General features: G+C 38.4%; 1 protein-coding gene across 3 annotated transcripts in view; it reads right to left on the bottom strand.

Annotated features, from left to right (window-relative positions):
* Nucleotides 1-20927, bottom strand: part of ARHGEF3 (Rho guanine nucleotide exchange factor 3) — a 96301-nt gene extending 75374 nt beyond the window's left edge. For all 3 annotated transcript variants that reach the window (XR_010744446.1, XM_066326732.1, XM_066326735.1), the window contains exon 1: nt 20831-20927. Coding sequence is in view for 2 of the 3 variants with exons in the window: in XM_066326732.1 (XP_066182829.1) it covers nt 20831-20919 (89 nt within the window). In the remaining variant the exon portion in view is untranslated. The remainder of the gene's footprint in view (nt 1-20830) is intronic.
* Between the last annotated feature and the right edge of the window lie 232 nt (nt 20928-21159).

The following is a 21159-nucleotide window of genomic DNA, read 5'->3' as shown; positions in this document are numbered from 1 at the left end:
AGCAAACACACCAAATTTACATTTCGCCAGCTTTCACAATAGGTACCCTCATCCCTCTTATCAATCAAGAGTCTTGCATCATTTTGGTGAGAATTAATCTCCCCATCATTCACAAAGGTCTGCTAACTTCTTTTTAATGCTACTGTGGCATTATTGAAGGGCCTTAAATGCAGCAGCCTAATGAAAAAACGTAGTTTTACCAAAAGGAGTTAATTAAAAAGGCAGGGAGACATATGGAGGTCACTGTGTGTTCCTCCATGACTTGCTGACCTGATCTGATACAATCAGGGTACAACAAAATTCTTCACAAAATTATTTCTTTCCATCCAATGTATACAGCACTCTCCTACAACCAGACTGAAGGATTAGACTAATTTAGCAACGTAATTGCTACCCTAAATAATCTCTTCAAAAACTTTCACTTCCATGCATCTGGCCTGATTATTACGTCCCTATTTTCTATTCTATCGGGGCATTTGGAGTCTGGACACAGTGAATGTTTCATACTTTCCCACTACAAGCAAGCATTTCATATAGCCCATCTCAAAGGTACTGAGACACTAGAACTGCAGAAGAACTATCCCACCATTTTCCTGAAAGGCTGTCTCAGAAATCTCATGGTTCCCATAACTGGGAATGATCTAGATCAAGTATATTTGTAACTTTTTTATGATCACCATTCTGAACTAACATTTTTCAGCCTAACACACACCTAAATGAAAAGGAAGTAACAAAAAAGTTCTGATTCTCAAATACACCTCAAGTGACAAAATTCAGTTCTACCAAAAGCAAGACCTCATTTATAATTTTCAGTTTGGTCCTTCACTATCTTAAAGTTGTTTTGATCACTTGGTCTTACCACTGTCAACATCAATGAAAACTATACTTAAAAAGAAATAAAGTATTGCACCATTTTCAAAGATATTTTAAGTTAATGTTTGTTCTTTTTCTTTTCCTACAACACATTACTACCATAACTTCAGATCATCCTGTTTACTGGATAAATCCGTTCTGAAGTGTAGCAGGATATGAGCAAATTAAGAAACAGCTTGTGTTATAAAACTATTAAAATACTAAACCGTTATTTGACATTTAAACACAAAACTGTCAAAGAATTCTATTTTTTAAACAGCCAATAGATATTACATTTTGGTAGGAAGGGTACTGGTCCAATAGTGTATTAGATGCACTTAGTTTTGTAACAAAATACTTTACAAGACCAATAATAAAAATCATCACTGGCTTAAGTAGGTAGCAGATAGAACAAAATAAAACATTAGCTTGAAGAAAAAAGAGGAGTTACTAATAGACATTAAAAGAGATGAGCAAACCTGACTTTTAGAGGCACATAGATTCTAAAATAAATTACTCAGATACTATAGTAAGGATTTTTCAAATGTCAAGGGCAAGGTAGAGATGGTTCCTATAACTGAAAGCATGTGATGAACAGTCTTGAAATGCACCAAGCAGGTATCACAGACTAGATCATGTGGGATCACAGAGATGAAGAGTTCCTCCCTAAAATTATTTACAATGAGAGTCAGACCTGTAATTTCTGACATTTGATCTTTCTTACACATGGATCTCTTGGTTTAGCTAAAAGGAACCAAAACATTTCTCTGCAGCACTGCAGTGTTAAGAAGGAAAGACTAAAAGGTGGGGATACAAAGGAACTCTTCAGACTGTGGGAGAGAGGGGTCACCAAAACCTCCATCTGAACTTGGCTTAGGAATCACTGGGGAAATTCACCTTGGGAATAAAACCTGAAACCAAGTCCCTCCACTGTGAGGAAAGTACAAGTGGGGACCTGTCCCTTGGAGAGGCAGCCCTGGAGAAACTAAGCCCCCTGTCTGAGTGTATTCTGCATTTCACCTTTAAGCTCCAGCACTGCCAAGATAAGCCAGGAAATGGCAGCTTCACTCCAATATATCTTAGACCCCTTGAAACATTTACCAGGGAATGACTGACTTGCTTACATGCTAGTTCCTGGTAACCCTGCAGTTCAATAAGGATAGTTTAGAATTTTACCAAACAAAACTTTCATTACTGCAGGAACTTCTGACACTAGCAATACCCTCTGTGTTCTCACACTCTATTTGACCAAGGTACCTGTACCACTATTTTGTAGTCTAGTGAATGAATTGCTTTTGTCCTTAAGATGTACAGGGTTTTCTGTTTCAGTTCCATCACACACACACTAAGCATATATTATGAAAATATTGTTAGACACTAAATTAACATGTTCAGAAAAAATCAGTGGAGCTTTTTTTTGCAACTTTTGCTTTGCTGTAGGCTAGTTATATAATGACAATTAGTAGGTAAAAGTGTATAAAGGAATCTAAAAACTAAAATACAGACTGCATTTAAAAGTTTCTATTACATCTACTAACAAAATGTTTTATCTGCCTTGAAGCATGATGATGAGTTAAGTGAACAGTTTATGGCAGTTTATATTAATCTCATGCAACTTTTACATCTTCATCTGATCTTCCAGCCTATCTGCATACAGAATCACTGACTACAGGAGTATTTCTTAGATATGAATATACAAACTGTGCGTGTTGAGTTTAAAATATTCAGCTGCTACATCCGTTCAAAAATAAAAGCTCATTTTGCAAATCTGCAAGAATACTCAGATAATAAAAGGAAAGCTCAAACCACTTGGAGACAAACTGCTAAGTAAAAATTCTTTTCAATCTGCTGAAATAAAGGTTGTTACTACAGCTGTAAGTATTTTACAAAGATACTGTTTAATAATAAATAGTACTGCTCAGATCTGGTTTTGTGAGGTCATCTGCTCAACCTATCAAATATGTACACTAAAACACAGGTCACGAAAGCACATTTATTTTAACACAGTGGAATAGTGATACTAAATTTTATGCACAAAAAAAGAGGTCAAAGTCGTTTACCTGGTGAAGCCTGAGACATGCAAGAGCATTTTAGCTGTTAACAGTACTTTTCAATACGGATTTTCTCAGATATTTAAATAACAGATAATAAAAATGTACCTTTGGTACTGATTTTAAAAGCAGGAAAAAAAGCTCTTGCTTTGACCTACTTAATAAAAAACATTGATGCATCCACTGGTAATCTCAAACACTATTTCTCTTCTATACTAGGCCTGTGCATTTTGGCACTAAACTGAGACTGTGGAAAATTCCATTTATTTTCCGGAAGTGTAAAGCAAATCTAACACAACAGAACTTGGCTTAGGAAATATTTAAGTCCATATAGAGAGTTTACTTGATGGGTTTTTCTTACTAGAGGCAAAGTAACTCTGAGACTGGGTGCATGTTTGATTTGCCAGGGCCCCATCCTGCAGACAGGAGCTCGTCACAAATGAGTAACTGAGGGTGGAGAGGCCACTCAGCTGAGCAAGACTGAGCACTTCCTATACTGAGAGCAACAAAAACACCAAGGAAAAAATAGATGACTGGTGTGCTGACTTACTAAAGTGAACATAATCTTTTACTGTCCTACTCTCATGAACCGGCATAAACGCATTAAGAAAGAAAAACAGCCCCTGTGAACGTGGATGCAGAGACAAAGCAGGTACATGTAGCAGTGAGCTGTCACACACCTACTCTTTTCCCATGCTCTCTGCATGTTTATTTATAGTGTGAAACAATGCACCCTATCATAAAATATCCCATCACTAACAAAACCCAAAGAAGCTACAAAACGCTTTTTTTTCATTTCTGTATTTGGTTCCTTTCCTGCAAAAATTGAAAACATTCTTATGAAAAAAGAAAAAAAACAACTGAAGGCCAACTGAAGAGCTACTTTTCAATCTAAAACTCACATATTCCAAATGATGTAACATTTCACCTTCTGAAGAATAAGAAGCTTGATTTAAAGCTTTAAACATAAATTATTTCTTCATTTCTAATTGTCGCAGGTTGATGCAATAAACGCCATCAACATACAGGACTATGAAAGCACCCCCTTTGATATACAAGAACCCTGAAAGAGAAATCCCCGGCTCTAGCCAACAGGAGGACCCAGATTTTGCTGCAGTTTGACCAAGGTGCAGCTGCATTAATGCTGGGGAGGATGTGAACAGTCCTGTGTTATGTTTCTATTAAAAAAAAAAACCCACCATTTCATGAATATTATAAAAAGCTGAGATGAGAAAGATAATTCATAGCTTTACTTTGACTGTGCAGCCTAAAAATATTCCTGTATCATTTCAACTATACTCGGAAGAGAAAACACAATAATGTTTGTTAATTTTTGGTCATTACCTTACCTCAATCGTGTATCCCAGAGACACGAATCTCTGGGAATTCTTTACAGGGAGAACAACTGCTCACCCAAAGAAATGTTGGCTCATTTCCACCCAACAGTCACAGAGGATCCTCTGGTCCACAGGAAAACAAGGTCTGATGGTAAGGTTTAACTGCCCCCATCATCACAGTCAGAAAAAGCCAAGCCCCGAGCAAAAGCCACACAACACTCATGCTCAAGGAAAGACAACAAGTCTGCTTCATTTTGTTTTCAAACTAGAACCTAAGGCTGGGAAATCCACTTAGGTTAGCAAGACTGGATACTTGCTGGTTAGACAGAAAAAAAAAAAAAAAAAAAAGGTTTGCACACAGAGAAACCAAACAAGGGATTTCTTAGCTGTTCAAAATCCACCCAAACAGCATTTTCACCTGTACCATAGAGAACCTACCAACACCCTCAATATCCATTCAAGTGCCATCACATCATGTTCTTGATGAAGGCAATGGGTGTTTTCTGATACCCTTTTCTGTTTGGATTCATCTCATCTGGCTCTTTCTGAAGGTAAGCTCCTGTGGAGCTGAGATTCACTTACAGGCATTCAGAGAGACCAGAAAGGCTGAGCAAAGCAGGCAACAGTATTTAAAACAAGTAACATCTGGAGGCAAGTCAATCCTATACACGATTTTAAAACTTTTGTACTGGCTGGTTCCTTATCCTTCATTGGCAACTTCACATTTTTCTGCATTTCACCTGAAAAGGCAAAAATGTAGGTTTCAAACTAAAATGTCAGTAGGATCATTATAGTAAATTTAGAGACTTTTCTGTGTTGGAAAGCAAAACAGTCTTGCATACCTTTTTCAAGAGAGCTGTGTGATACTTTCACACTTTGCTTTCAAGGATATGGCACTAAGCCAGTCAGACAAGGGAAGAAATCTGTTTTTATTAAATGTGATCAGTTATAGAGGATTAACTTTCAGCATAATGTTTCACTGAGCGAGACTGTTCTTGCTTGAAGGGTTTTACACTGAGTGACAAGAACCACTCCTGCAATCTCTATGCAGACAGACCAGAACATCTTGAGATTTTAACAGGCCTGTCACCACCAGAGCTAATAAACTCCAAGTTTTCCAAGTAGATGCAGCCATGCCCATGACTTATCTTCAGCATGCAGTTAACTGCCTCTCTTAAGAAGTCAAATTATACCACAATTTTCTGTCTCCATTAGTTCTGCCCTCCAGCATGCCTAAAGGATTGGTGGCTGTCATGGCAAATTCCACTTAGCTAGATTGTTACATACAGATCAATAACTTGGACATAAAAACCTCACCAAATATTAAATTCTGCAGCATCCTGGGCCCCTGCTCAGAGCACAAGCAAGTATTTTATGATGGCATAACTACAACATGGACAACAGAAATTCTCCCACACTTTGACCATTGTCAGTTAATAAAGAACAGAATATGAAGAAGTGGGGGGAAAGTCAGAAACTCAGAGAATAATGCAATAACTAAGGCTGCAAAATACCTCCAAGATCATCAAGTCCAACCTTTCACTGATCACCACCATGTCAACCAAACCACAGCACCAAGTATCACATCCAGTTTTTTCTTAAACTCCTGCAGGGATGGTGACTCCACCCCATCCCTGGGCAGCCCCTTCCAATGCCCAACCACTCCTTCAGTGAAGAAATTCTTCCTGATCTCTAATCTGAACCTCTCTTGATGCAGCTTGAGGTAATTTCCTCTCATACTGTCATTTCCTCTTGTCCTCACCACGTTATCAATAACAAAACCTTTCATGGGATGTTGCAATGTTTATATCAAGCCTAAGGGATAAAGCTTCGACTTTTTCAACCTTTCGCCATTTACAGAGATTTTGCTTAGAATTTTTTTTTTTAAAAGGCCAAATCAGGATACTTTATCTTTTTCCTTTGAGTGTTGTTTTAAAGACAAGCATCCAACAAAACCTGGGAGAGAATACTTACAATCTATTAGACTACCAAGACCAGTAAGTACAATAAATGCAACAAAATATTTAAGAGACTCACAGCTGAAACATCTGCAGTGCATGTGATATCAGTATGTGATGTACAGATAAAAGTCATCAAGATCAAACTATGTAGCTTTTAGATTTACAGAGATATTTTTGCTTGTAAGACCTTCACCTGCATTACTAGCAGATAGTACACCAGAGGGGCCCAAATAAAGAGTGATTTCACCTCCATTTCATCACATTTCCATCTGCACAGTAATTCCTATTAAGTTGCATAAATAACTCTATGAGCAACTATCAGCCCCTGAGGCTCAGAAAACTGTTTTCTCCTCATATTTAACAAAGTGCTCTTCACTCACATTCAGCTTTAACATATTTTTGTAGATCTCAAAAATAATTACCAGTCTTGTAAATATTTACTAGTTTACTTTCCTTTTTAAAATATAACTCATTAGAACTTTTTCCTTGTGGCAACAAATCCCCTGAGTACGCTAAGTATTTTTTTTTATTCCATGGCAGTGAAGCTACCAAATCAAACCCTGAAATGCTTTCAAGTTTCAAAGTTTATTCACATCATAAACACCAGACTGATTTCCTCTTTGTTCTGAATGAAAGTGGAATAAATATGAACAAGGCAATTGTATGCACAAAGGCCAGTTTACAAGGAGTAAAAGCAAGTACAAGGAGAGCTAGATTTAACAACAAACAGTTTCAGGATATTTCATTTAACACTGAAAAATTCATTTCTGAAAAAAGCAGAAGAGTTTTTGACGGCATTTTATAAAGAGACACTGAAGTCAACAAATACTGACCTCTACCATGTGACTTGTGTGATCCTGACTTTCGTTGCACAGTGAGGTCAGAAGGCTACCAAGACAGTTTTTATTAATAGTACAAGTCATATGTAAATTATTTACATAATTCTCCAAGATAAAACTAAGTTATAGTTCCTGAGCAGATTTTGCACTACAAATTTGGCTTAAGAAGTTTCTTTACAACATAAAATATTTGAAGCTGGTGCCAAACTTTACACCTGATGTTTCTAATACTTTTCATTGGTCTTTGGGATAATACTCCAGCAATACACTGAAAAGGTGTTTCTGCTCTGAAACCAGACACACCTGTCAACATATGTGGGGTTTTATGTAAAAGAATGACTTCCTATTAAATACGCAAACCTCCCCATACTTTCATGGAAGGGACATTTAACCTGAGATGCAAAAGCAAAATGTTTTCAGTTAGTTAGTATTCACAACTGAGTTCCCGTGGGAACATTTCCTGCATCACAGTTGCCATAGTAATTACTATAGAAACCCTGAATGCAATGGAGTCAAACCTGTTGAAACTGTGGTACCATTAAATTTCCATTCAAAATATCCACTCAGTACAGAAAACATTCACTTATATCTACTTCTGCCAGCAACAAGTTAGGTTTTCTAGTGTCTTTAATATAAATACACTAACTAAATTAATATCAGCCCAAGACCATTTTACAGGAGTATACAGGAAACCTTGTTAAAATAATTTTCTTACAATTACAGAATCCTATATTTTAAAATAAAATTTTAGCAGTGATGGCCCTTAAATTGTTTACATTATTTTGTCCCAGGTCAAAGAACATTCCTTTAAAAGTGCACTAATCAGTGAGATAACTGGAGCTAGTTTTTTCCAAAATGCATATATCATCATATATTTTAAAAAAATAATTTCTATGGATAGATACACTCCTACGCTTTTTTCCTTTCCGTCTTGATCACAATCCCTGCACAACCATGCATTAACACACGAAGTGAGGCAGGAAATGGGATTTTGCTGTCAAGCAGAACAGTGATGAGCCACCAATGGAAGAAATTAGAACTTGCACATCCGCACAGTTTTGTTCTTTATTTCCATCACGTTTTTGGTTTTTTTCCGAATACTTGCCACTGTTACATTTCCTCCAAAAGTTTCAATGCCATGCCTTAAAATTAGAGCACATTGATCTTTGTTCTCACTCTTGCTGATACCAATGTATTTGGGTTTCAGCAAGGTATATTAGAGACACAAACTGCAATACTTCATTATAAAAACTGGAAAGCTCCTGAACACAAACACAAAAGAACAGGCTGTTCCAATCTCCATACAGAAAGCACTGGAACACAAGGACAATATCCCCAGTCACTACAGCAGCTGAAGAGTCAAACTACAAGGGAAGAAGTCAAACAGATGTTGATTTGATCAATGATGATGCAAAGGTATTTAACATTTCCTTTTGGTCATGGAAAACAGACCTACCATGGTAGGTGAGTGATCCTACTCCTTTTAAATATGTCAAGTATGTTTCTGGAGCCAAGCTGTTGGATTTTTTTCCAGTCACTTACACTCTATCTCTTGATTAATAAAACACTACCTGTGTTTTCAGGACAGCATTTTTTATTTCCAAATGTATCAAAAACAGTGTTCTAAGAACAACTGATGTGAAAAGAGTTCACTTCAGCTGATACTTCCCCCACCTCCAACTGAAGTGGGGTCGAACATCAAGGATTTCAGGCTGCTGCAATATTTGCTGATGATGTTATCTAAGAGCCCTCCAGGCACATCTCCCCGAGAAAGGAGAGATATGCATCGATTTGACAAGTCAATCACTCAGGAGAAGTGGCAGAGTAATGAAGAACAAGTTTGCAAATCTTTTGTTCCACTATGGACTCTTTGTTCAGGGTAAAGATTGAAAATAAAAGTTTCTTTCTTACTTCCAAGAGACCGAGGAGGCACCAGAATGAGGTGAAGTAGCACTCCCACCCTGTGCGTGGCACAGGGTGAGATGTCACCTCATGATCTCTGCCAGCACTAAAGATCAGAGGTTTAGCACTGAGCACACACAGTGACCAGAACCCCACCTCGCTGCTGCAGGCAGACCGTGCTGGGGCAGCTGAGAGAGGTTCTTCCAGTGGCAGCAGCCCCCAGGTTGTGTCCCACACCTCAGCACTCAGCACCTCCATGACCCGCTGCCACAGGAGAGCTATGGTCAGCTCAGGACAACACCTGTGCTGCTGCTCCTCACCAAGGATGTGCACGGCCACGCTCTTTGGGGGCCTCCCTGGCCGTGCCAGTACTAACCAGGCTCTCTCACCTCAACCCACACTGTTATGTTAACACTGGAGCTCATTTGCTCTGGTATTTTTTATATCTTGTAAAAAACAAAACTAGGCAATGAGTTCAAGTTGCTGGCAAGACCAACAGCACAGCCACATGTTATTTCCTGAGGAAACCAGGCTCTCATCAAACCACACAGAATGCATCTTGCTACAAGTCTGACTTGCTGAGATACCTTGAAAAGCAAAGAAAATGGTTTCAAAACTCTGAGCTCCCTTGATGTCCCACTGAGAAAGAACTTTTACTTGGTTGGATCATTAAACTCAAAATGCATCATAACTTTTATTCTTCAAGCAAATCTATGGCATGTGTGGAAAAAGCCTGTTCTTTAAACTGTCATAATGAATCGACCACCCTACTTGGGGAAAATTAAATTATTTCTTGTCCAAGTTCATAAAATTGGGTGGTTCTTCTCAAGAGAGAAATATTTAAAATTACTAGCGAGTGAAAAATATTAAATGGAGTTCTACTGCGAGCAAAAGCATCAGTTAAAAAAAAAAATGCCCTATAGTGCATTTGAGATGTAAGTGATTGCTAAAAGGCTATTAAGGCATTAAATTACCATAGCAGACATTTATTGTAAGCATGCTGTGGTATCAGGGGTGTCAATCTTTGCACACCAATTACAAAGCCTAATAGACAATTAACATACAATAAAAAGTGGGTGTAACTTCATTTTTACAACAGCTTCACTCAAAAAAAAACCTTTCTATTCTTCCAGAAATCTCAAAACATGTATAAAGTACTGCATAAAGAACCTGAAATTTTGGATATTTCACTTTCAAATAAATACAGGCACTTGAATAACTGAGCTTGTTTTCCTACACAAGTTAGCACTGTAAACAAAAGAAATTCACGTGCTTTGTTAAAATTTCCTCTTGATTAAATCTGTAACAAAGCAAGACAGCCGGCATCCATACTGATCCCAAATGTTGCTCTGCAGCACCACAGTGTTGTTTACCTGAGCAATTTCAAAACTGCTGGGTTAGGCTGAGAAAACAGGTCAGCATTACCTCAGAAGAAAGATAACTTGTTGCTTCACCAGGCTACAAACCATCATCATCTATTCACCTAGCTGATGCAAAATCCTAAATCAACTGCGACCTGATGACAGATTACAGTTTTGGGGACTACCAATATCTTGGCAAGAGTCACAGATTCCTAATTGGGAAAAAAAAATTATTTTAATCACCAATTAAAACAGTTTGACTTGAAATTGGCAAGGAAACAATACTCAGGAGCTTTGCTGCAATTTAACACAAGACCATTTCCTATAAATAAGGACACCAGAGATTCAGAAACCAAAACAAGATTTTGCCAGTTCTAAAGTCTATGGTCTATCTTCCTACCTGCCCTTTGTGACAATTATGTGTTTCTGTAGGTAGAAGTCAGTTGCTGAAAGGCCTGAGGCAGGAGCATGGTAAGAGAAAATCATGATCCCATCCTACCTTTATGAGAAAAACTAACAGCTGAACATTCATGGCCTGTGTTCCTCAAGGAGACAGGGACAGCTGCTTCAGTTAAATGAAATTTCACATTAGTAGAGAAATGTAAGAAATCACTATTCTGTTTATGACTATAAAATTAGCATATACAAGTTTTCCAAATTAAATGTACAGAGTCAGGGGGCATTTCACAGTTGTCTTCTTGCAAATAGGCTCTTTAGGACCTGCAAAAGAAACCTGCTTAACCTGACAAGAGAAAGCTCTGCAAAGCACACCTTCAGACCTGAAGGACACTGCTGGTCAGAAAAGTCCAGCCATACCCATACAGCACAAACACACAATGAGCAAAACCAGACGCATATAAACCTTCAGAGAGGAGATGAAGAAATGGTTCTGGTGTTAAGGAATTTACCTTTTCAACACCTTGATACAGATACTAAAAAACTACCACGACGAAACCAAGTATTGTAATATCAAGTCCTTCAAAACAAAAGCCAAACATCAGTAAGTGAGAGAAGTCTGGCTGCAGCTTAGAGGGAATTAAGCCGTTTAATGAAGAAACAAGGCTCTGCGGGCAGGTCCCGGCGGCGAGGAGCGCCCTCCGCGGGGCACAGCACAGATCCACACGGGGAATGGAACCACCACATTCCAAAAGAGAGGAAGGCAGCAGCTGCAGGAGCTTATTACCGTGTTTTGTTTCAGGAATAATAAACCAGCAGATTATCAAATAAATTTCAATGTTGAGTGATCAACTAATTTAGCCCTCTAAATCCTGCTTTTTTTTCCTCCCTGCTTTCTTCTTCCTTCATTTGTACGGAGATTGCTGGATATTTCCCACAATGTTCTGTTTTGTTATGCAGCGCCCTCATGTCAACACAACACAGGGGAAGAAGATGAAAGAGCTCTTTGGGTCAGTTGCTAGTTTAGATAAAGGAGGATATCTGGGGGGAGGAAAAAAAAAAAATCTCCAAACTTAAAAAATGTGATGGATGAGACAGAGAAGATGCTATATAAAGGGTAGATACAATAAAAGCATATCATGACTTTCCTGTCTGCACTTTGGTACAAAACCCTCCCCGCACTGAGTTAGGAAACAGCAGATCTCAGAGGGAGGGAAACGTGCCTAAGCATGCTCAGGTGCAATCTGCCAGATCTAGCTCTGTGTAGCAACAAATGATGGATAATACAGTGTCAGGTGTGAATGTATCTAATGAAATTGCAGACACATCAGGTTTTTTTAAATTTTAGTGCAACTGCTCTCCTTTTTTTAATCTATCTAGTCACATATCTACTTGCATTTAATCCGTGAAACAGAAAGACATTTGTGATAAATGTAATGTATAAATTCGTGTATAAAATATTGTATCAAAAGTTTGGACTATTAAAAGGCTACTCGAGGGCGCCTCCGAGATTCCAAAGCCTATTGTGCAAGCTGTGAAACCACAAAATTTGCAAGAGAAACAACAGAGCTGGACTGGAGATGGCCCATTCATCAAGGATGGGCTTCCACTTCAGGACTACCCAAATCTGATATCAATCTTGGTGGAGGATCCAGAGGATGATCGAATCAGCACCCCAAAGAAAAAATCCAGGAAGACTCTTGAGACATTTTTCATACTTTGGGAACCCCTTTCAAAACCTTACTTGGAAATAGAGAAATACATGAATATTTGGACTTTCAATAGACTTACCCTCCAGACAGAAAAACTCTATAAAAGCTGTACACAGAGCATTTGTGGTTGAGGTTGGATGGCACCTTTGCTGCTGTTACCCTGCCCACCCAACATTTGATCGATGTGGTCTGATTTTATTGTGGCTTTTTAATTTGATCTTGGAAAAATGCTAAATAAATTCTTTTATTTTGGATTGGCTTCTAATAATTTATAACACATTCTATAGTTTTCAAAATAGAGTCACATTTATCTTACTGCTCTGTACACAGTGGGGCTGGGGAGACCCCAAGAGAGAAAAACTGAGAGCTCCTCCTCTTTGGTGCAATTTGCAACAATTAACGAGTCTTTGAAACAAAATCTTCTCTACACTTAGAAGCATAGTAGTAATTGAATTCACTTTTCAAAAAACAGCTACAGAATCCATTTTTTTAAATGAAGACATAACTCATAAAATACAGTGAGCTCCTGGCCTTCACCATCAAGCACAAAGCCTGACAGAGAAAGTGGCAACAAATCACCTCTATTCCCACTAATACATTAGGTTAATTTTTCATTTATGCTTCTTATAATAATTAAGTACAAAGTTGGGAAAGGAAAACATGAGTTCTCCATACTAACTAATAAAAGAGGATATTCTGAAATACTCGCGGGTAGTTTTTAGTCATATATTTTTAGTGAGTTTCTGTTCATAATATTCCTATTCACACAGGTTTTCTCCACATCAAAACAAATTAGTCTGCTGAGGAATTTCTTTGTGTAGTTTTAAGGCAATGGAATGACAACTTAATACAGAAAAGTTATCCTTTGTGTCCCAATGATTTGCAGGTGACTAAATGTATTCAGCTTGAAAGATACACATGCAAATCATTGTCTCTTACAACACTTACCTATTGAAATTTTCAGGGCCCACAGGAATACGCACTTAATTTAACCAGTTCAAATACCCTCTAGCCTTCCCTCTGCCATGAAGGAAAGATCAAATTACAAATCAGCCTTCTGTTTCTGATATTCTGTTTCCAAATACTGGGAATATTTATACATTGCAAAGAAATACCATTTGTGTTCCTTAAAAGCCAACTCCCTCTACAGCCAGAGAATTGACTAAGTATACCTAACAATTCTTTTTTTGGGTGGTGAGGGAGGGAAGGAGAAGAAGTGTCTTCCTATCAATATTACAGTATTAACTAGAAACTCAATTGTAATACATGCTGAACAGGAGTACAAAATAATAACAGACTGTTGATAAGAACAGATTCTGGAGTCTCAGTGAAAAGGAATCATGACCAAGGACAAGAATCTTTAGAAAGGGAAGTAGGGTAAGCATATAGAAAACAGATGGTTACTAGTGGTAGATTGCTGAGTTTTGGGGTTTTTGATTTAAAAAAAAAAAGTCACACTTGATATAGACACATGCACATGCACCCAACACAGAGAATCAAGATGTTTCAAAGTGATTAGCAGAAATCCACACTCATTGTCCCCTTCTCTGCCAGCGAAGATCTGCACAATAAACTGGGATGGAGAGGGTCAGGGCAGCTGGGCTGAGTGGCCACAAGGATATTCCATAAGCCAGGAGGTCATGCCCAGTATAAGAGGGAGCTGGAGGGGGGCCATGGCTGCATGGGGATGCAACGTCTGGTGAGCAACCATACTGTGCATGGCTTCTTTCTCTGCCCCTTCAATTACAATTACTATCACTGCTAGGAAAAGCTTTAATTGTAACAAATAGTATTTAAGTCTCACGAACTCTTTTAGCTCTAACTAAAGCAGGACAGTGCTTAGTCCTGTATAAATGTGTACAAGTGGTTACTGTACTTAAAGACTAAAAGACTGTGGGGCCTGAGCAACGCTGATAAGAAGCTGCATCTTGGCCAGACCATGCTGGGGTGCACTCAAAGAAAAGAAACTTTATTTTTGAAGGCCTGTGACCAAAAAAAGGATCATTCGAGGAATGGAATGTTCCCCAAGTGACCACCAGAGACCCTCTAAAGATGCCTACTCTAATGTTAATAAGCCCCAATAAGTGATTTGAATATGCAAAAGAAACCCTGCGAATTTTTAGCATGTATGTATGAGTCTTGGGAAATGTAATGAATATGTATAAGCTACATAGATTTAAACGAGTGTGTTAGCAAGTGGGTAAGGCAGAAAAATACCCCCCCCTCACATCTGACACCTAAAATAAAAGTGATGCCTCTTCCTCATACTAAAATTGCGTTGCCAGAGAGTTTTATTCCCAACTTTTGGTGACACTATCATTGGCATTAGTTAGGGGTTAAGCCATGACAACTATGAAGGAGGGAAGGCAATGTTTTCCTTTACTTGGCTTGTTACCATGTTTCATATTTTTCAATAGGAATTTTTTACTATTTCTGCAATCTTTTGTGGGTTTTTTTAAAGATGAAAATAGAGAAGGAAAAGAAAATACATCAAGATGCTGCATATCTGAATGAGAAAACTAAGCTCTATAGCATGAATAAGAACTAAGAGAGATGACAAATTTCCGCCTTGTTCTAAACTATGTAAACTCAATCACTTGATATTTGCAAGACAGCACTGAAGGAGATGTTTTCTTCCTCTATAATCATAATTTCAATGTACAAATGACCAAAACCTGAGTTAGGGATGGTGAGGCCTCCTCCCACAGTATCAGTTATTAACATTGGTGATCCGAGCCTAATCATCCATGTTATCTATCACCCAGATAACGTGCACTTCTCTAATTCTGGGAGGGAGGATGAATGAAAATTTAAAAAATTTAACCTACCACAATGTGAAAGCCTGGTTCCTTATTTAAAGCTATATAGATTCAGCTTCTCAGCACCAGTGATTCCTGTTTCAGCCAAGAGAGTTACAGTCCAAAGTGACATTTTTTATTAAACTTATTTTTTAGATTTCACCAAGATAGCCCATATGGAAGAACACAGGAAGATACTTTTTAAAAAATAGATGGACTGACAGATTTTTACATTCCTTTCCTACATCAAGTAAATAAAAGTTACAGTCTTAAAACATTCTTCAGCTCTTTAATAAAGTAATGTATTTCACTCCCTCTGTACACTCCCTGTGAACACTCAATTTATTTGTCAGAATACAAAAGCCATGTCATCAGGCCATGCACTAACACATGTTCATAAATAAAATAACAAAATGCCATTGAAGGCAGCCTAAGATGTCATTGCCTTTTACCTGGATAAAAATTTCTTGACATTCAACTAGAACCAATCAGGTTCAGAACTGTTTGTTCTAACTCCCTTCCTCAGCTAACAGCTATAATAAAGAGACATAACAGTGAAAAAGCAGGCAGACCCCAAGAGAGTCATAACCAAGTATGCAGCAAATGTTTTAAGAGAGACACTATCAACAATAATTATTTGCAGTATGACCTAGAGACAATGTAGTCACTTGTACAAGATGCAGATTATAGCTTTAGCCAGGAATCCAGTGAGTAATGATCTTTCACAAAACAAAATTTAAAAAAAAAATTAACCCTCTGCAAAAAAACCCACCAAGCAGCAGCCTTAGCTTAGTAAAGCTTTTCTTAAACAAGCAATTAGTGACTCACCTCTGCTGCTGTCTTTCTGTGATCCAGAAAAGAAGCCAAGGGTGGGGGGGGAAGGAGAAGAACCAGAGAGGAGCGGGAGAGCCGCTCATCCGAACCAAGGCTGCCACCTCGTGGGCTCGGGCGGGGGCAGCCCCAGGGCTGCTTCTCAAGGCAGAATCAAGAGGGTTTTGACCCCATCCAAGATGAGGAAACGCAATCACTAGCCAGTTTTGTAAGACATGATGATTGAACATGTGTTTAAACTTGTATTTGCCTCTGGGGCATATTTTCTTCAGCTACAAAGCCCATTTCATGTGTGCATGAGGCAAAGTCAGCAGCTGGTGAGTGCACTTACTTTAACCATTTCAGCACATCCTCATCTCTCACTGTTTGTGGGTGTGCTACAGAGCCTCATGAGTCACCTTCTCCATGTCCTACGTCACTCTCCTGGAACTTCATCCACTTCCTTTAAGGGACTGGTCTCAGGCTGCAAGTCCCAATGCAAATGATTCCCTTGTAACAATTTTCAACTCTGCTACTCCTTTTATGGGCAGAGAAGTACTGTAAGTAAACTAGGAAAGTTAGGTAAGATAGAACTGATTTTATATAAGTACAGCAAATATTTATCTGCTTTGTTAAAGGCAGCTGGTCATAATTGCTATGTTATGCTAACTACCCTGAATATTCTTCAGCTTTCCAAGAAGAGCATTTTCTCTCTTAGTAATAAGACATTACTAGAAAGCGACTAATTCAAGGCCTCTTGCAGATAAGATGAATTTTATCCAGCTATCTGAAATGTTAATCTGTAATTTACAGGGCTTCCTTTTTGCACACACACTGTAACCTTGTATTCCCCAAACATGTACGTACCTTTTGTAATCAAACATCTGCAGTTAAACTGCTCAGTTTAATTCAGTTCTTTAGGATGACTCATTTCTACTGATTAAACAAGGATATAGGAGAAACAGGGAAAGTTGTAAAACTTGTTTCTCTTCTTACTGTAATTCCAGACACATAATTCTTCCTTCATCAACTAGCAGCTGGCATAAGCTTGCAACAGAGTCATGATGATTTATTGTCACGAAGCCTTACTTCCCACACAAGCTACAAGTCAGCTTGTGCACTTGTCTGTCTCAGAGGTAGAGAATGCAGCATTTTAGCTACTCTGTTCTGGTCCTCACTGAGAAAGAAGATCTGTGTGATTAAAACCACAGGTCTTAAAGTAAGAGTTGTGTGGTATTTACATTGTTCCTTATTAAGTGAAGATGTGGATTTTCAGCTGCTCACCATTGCTTTCTTATCTTGCTTTTACTCAGTCACGAGGATCTCAGTTCAAGTATTGTTTTAATGTCAGTTGACCCTGTTATTTCTATTCTTATATTCCATTAAAAAAAAAAAAGGCACTTCAAATACAGGTTGTACAATACTCCAGAATAATTAGAATAATTACTTTTTCTATACCAAAGAATTTCCAGACATGTGCACACTAAGATATGACAGTAAGCTTCTCTTTCAATGTAAGTGCAATGATGAAGCAGGGCTTCAAACTAGTTTTTGCAATATCTAAATTCAGTAACTAAGCATGTCTTCCTTCTCACTCCATGGACTGGAGTTTCAACAGCTTCCCTTCCCCACAAAGTCACCAGTCTCAGATTAGAAAGGAAAGATCAAAAAAATCTGTTACAGCACAAAACAAAAATGGAAAAAAAAATTTTTTTAAGTTTCTGTCCTCAAACTCAGTTTATGCCAAGTCATAAGTACAGAGTCAGAATGCACTGGAGTTTTATAGATTTATTTATTCATAATATGGACAAGTTTCAGAGAGATTTGGTCTAAAAGTGATGAAAGCTTAGTCATAGAAATAGAACACTGCATACTTCATAATGAACATGGCAGAGTATTTGGAGACAGAAAGAGAAAGCCAAGGCACCAAAAACTGTCATGAGATGTCCAGAATCCAAATTTCAATTATTAGTTTTGAAAGGATTAAATACTTCCCAACTTAATCCTAAGTAACACAATGAAGGAGTGACTAGCAAGATTTCATCCAGCCTAGTGTATAAAATCCACACACAATAACAACACCTGGAAAATTTCCAATTCTCCTGCACATTTGTATTGAAAAACAATGTGCCAGCCAGCTCCTCTCACAGAAAGTGTGGATGAATTGACACAGTTCCCACTCGCTCCCTTGTCTTTAGTTCCTTTCTTGCAATTGTCAACATTATGAAAGTGGGAATCTGCCAAATCAGGAGCTTCTATAATTTCAAGGCTCTTAAGCCTTGATTATTCAACACACTTCCACACCAGCTCAGACAGCTGACACTGTTGATGTTATGACCATCCACCAAGTTCCTCCACCTTCCTGCTTATCAAGAGCAGCTGAATTTGGTTCACACGTGAACTCTGCCACGATACCCTGCAGTTATCAGACATTCACAGCAGTCACATTTCTGCTACTACCAGCATTCTGCTGCTGCTGTAACCTTGTTTATGCATCTTGGGAGGGAAAAAAAACAACAGAACCAAGCAAATCATTGCAAGTTTGAGAATTCAATTATATTTTCATAGGGTAGATGCACGAAACTATGCAGATGAAAAACACTGATGAACCAGAATGGCAGATTTGGCAAATGGCTGTACAAGGTAACTGGGGTTCAGTCAATTATTTACTCTCCTCTCTGTTTCTAGGGGGCCTTCTGCAACATCAAAGCCTTTTACATGCATCGTAAATGATGTTTAAATGCTAGATAAGGTCTTGCTCAGGGCTTTTCTCTGTGGACACTTTTGACTTAATTGAATATATTATCCTATCACTGCATACTTTTAACAATAGACATTTCTAATCTTCCAATGACTAACACCAGTCCTTACCAATACTCACATTTTCATGAAAATGAACTCAGAACCATCAGAACGTAAAATAAGTTCCAAGAATCAGACAATGAATAAACAGCAACAAATGAACAATGCAGTAAGGCAATGCACCATTGCACTTTATTAGGCTGAGAAAAAGAATGTTCATTCACCTGGAGTATTCACAGAACCCCAGAATAAAAAATAGTATTTTAGAAACATAACCAGACATGCATCACACTGCTATTGATAAAGTCCTCCCTGGACCTCTTTTTCTCCAGATTGTTTAATCTCAATTATCTCAGCTGCTCCTCATCAGACTTGTGCTCCAGCCCCTTCCCCAGCTCCACTGCCCTTCCCTGGGCACACTCCAGCACCTCAATGTCTTTTGTGTAGTGAGGGGCCCAAAACTGAACCCAGGATCTGAGCTGTGGCCTCAGCAGTGCCCAGTACAGGGGACAGTCACTGCCCTGCTCCTGCTGGCCACACTATTGCTGATACAGCCAGGATGCCACTGGCCTTCTTGGCCACCTGGGGACACCTGGGCTCATGTTCAGCTGCTGTTAACCAACATCCCCAGATCTTTTCCTGGCAGGCAGCTTTCCAGCCACTCTGCCCCCAGCCTGGAGATGCAGGGTTGTGACCCAAAGGCAGGGTCTACCTTTACCTTGTTGAACCTCACACCACTGGCCTTGGCCCATTGATTCAGCCTGTCCAGATCCCCCTGCAGAGCCTTCCTACCCTCCAGCAGATCAACACTTCCACCTAAATTGGAGTCATCTGCAAATTTACTGCAAATTGAGGATGCCCTTCATCACCTCACCACGTTCATTGGTACGGATATTAAACAGAACTGTCCCCAGATCAATACCACAAGCAGGAGTTAAAAACCAGCAGAAGACATCAAACCAAAAAAGTGCTTGTATCAATTTCCCACCCCTGAGCAGATTTGTGAGTCAGGAGGGAAGCCCACAGTTCTTCCTCACCTGCTGTTTCATCCAAAGATTTTGTTGAGAATGTTCCAGAAGAGATGTTTAAAAGAAACTACTTTCAGGTGCTATGATATTGTTAATTTAATATTACATAAAAACCAAAGCAAAAAAAGATTTTATTTGATTTCCTGACAAGCATGAAACAGGAAACAGAACATTCATTGGCTAATATTTCTTTAGTTCTTTAGCTTTTCAAGAGGATTTCTCAGACTACAAAAACAACATAAGGTAGTTTTTTGTCCATATGGGTGTCATGCTTCCTGTCATGAATTTACTGTTTTGTTTGCCACACGGTAAATAAATAATGTAAAAAAAAAACCCTAGCAAACAACAGCAAGTAAAAACCAGCAGACTCTCAATAAAAGGCTCTCATTAACCCAGGTGGAATAGTCTCAAAGCCATCTCAACACCATGTTCCCTTCATGAAAACACAAACCAGATGCTAAAAATTGCATGATATGTGGCAATTTTTACCAGAAAAATTGTTATGAAGTGTAAACATTTGTCTACATCTACCACTTAACATTGCAATTGCTTTTTTCCTCTAGCACAGAGTAAATTTTTTTCCTATGCACAAAGTAGACACTACTGACTTTGTAATGTCTCTCAGGGCAGGCATTTCAGGAGCCTTACAGCCCTAAAGGTCCTGGTACCAGCATGGCTCAGCATTGCAGCAGCATTGGGAGATTAAAACATTTGCCATATGTGAAAGATTCCCTGAGCACAACTGCTGCACTGCTGAAGTGAACAGGAGTTTTTCCACAGCCCATCCCCCATGCCACCCTGTACCATGTTAACTGCTAAAAACTCAAAAACAAAATAAAAAAAAATTTCCCTTTTTCCTTCTCTGTTGTCAAATAATACAGACTTAATACATCAGTTATAACAAATAATTATTCTACTTAGTTTTCAAACTCCCAGTATTGCAGTCTACTAACCTCTTAGAAGATTAGAAGTAAAGCTTACCAAATTTTTTCTTGTTCCATTTCTCCTCTGGCACACTTCTTTATTACAGCAGGGCTGCTCATGGTAAGGCCTGAGCTTTCAGAATTCATTTTTTTCCTACAAATAACAACCTAAAAAAAAAAAAAAAAAGAAAATGCTATTTAAGTAAAGATTGTGGTTACTAATTAAATGGAAAATGGAAATTTTAGGACAAGAACTTTTAAAAACCAAATACAGTGTGTTTTACTCATTTAAGTAAATGTCCTACATCAACGTGATTAATTGGATGAATACCCTGAGAAGGATTTGGCAGTTTTATGGACTTGCTAGTTATGCCAAACCCAACACTG

The sequence above is a fragment of the Sylvia atricapilla genome, chromosome 11 (genome assembly GCF_009819655.1).
Source record: "Sylvia atricapilla isolate bSylAtr1 chromosome 11, bSylAtr1.pri, whole genome shotgun sequence".
NCBI classification, from domain to species: Eukaryota; Metazoa; Chordata; class Aves; order Passeriformes; family Sylviidae; genus Sylvia; species Sylvia atricapilla.
The sequence above is the reverse complement of the archived record's forward strand: the minus strand, read 5'-3'. Positions and strand labels throughout refer to the sequence as shown.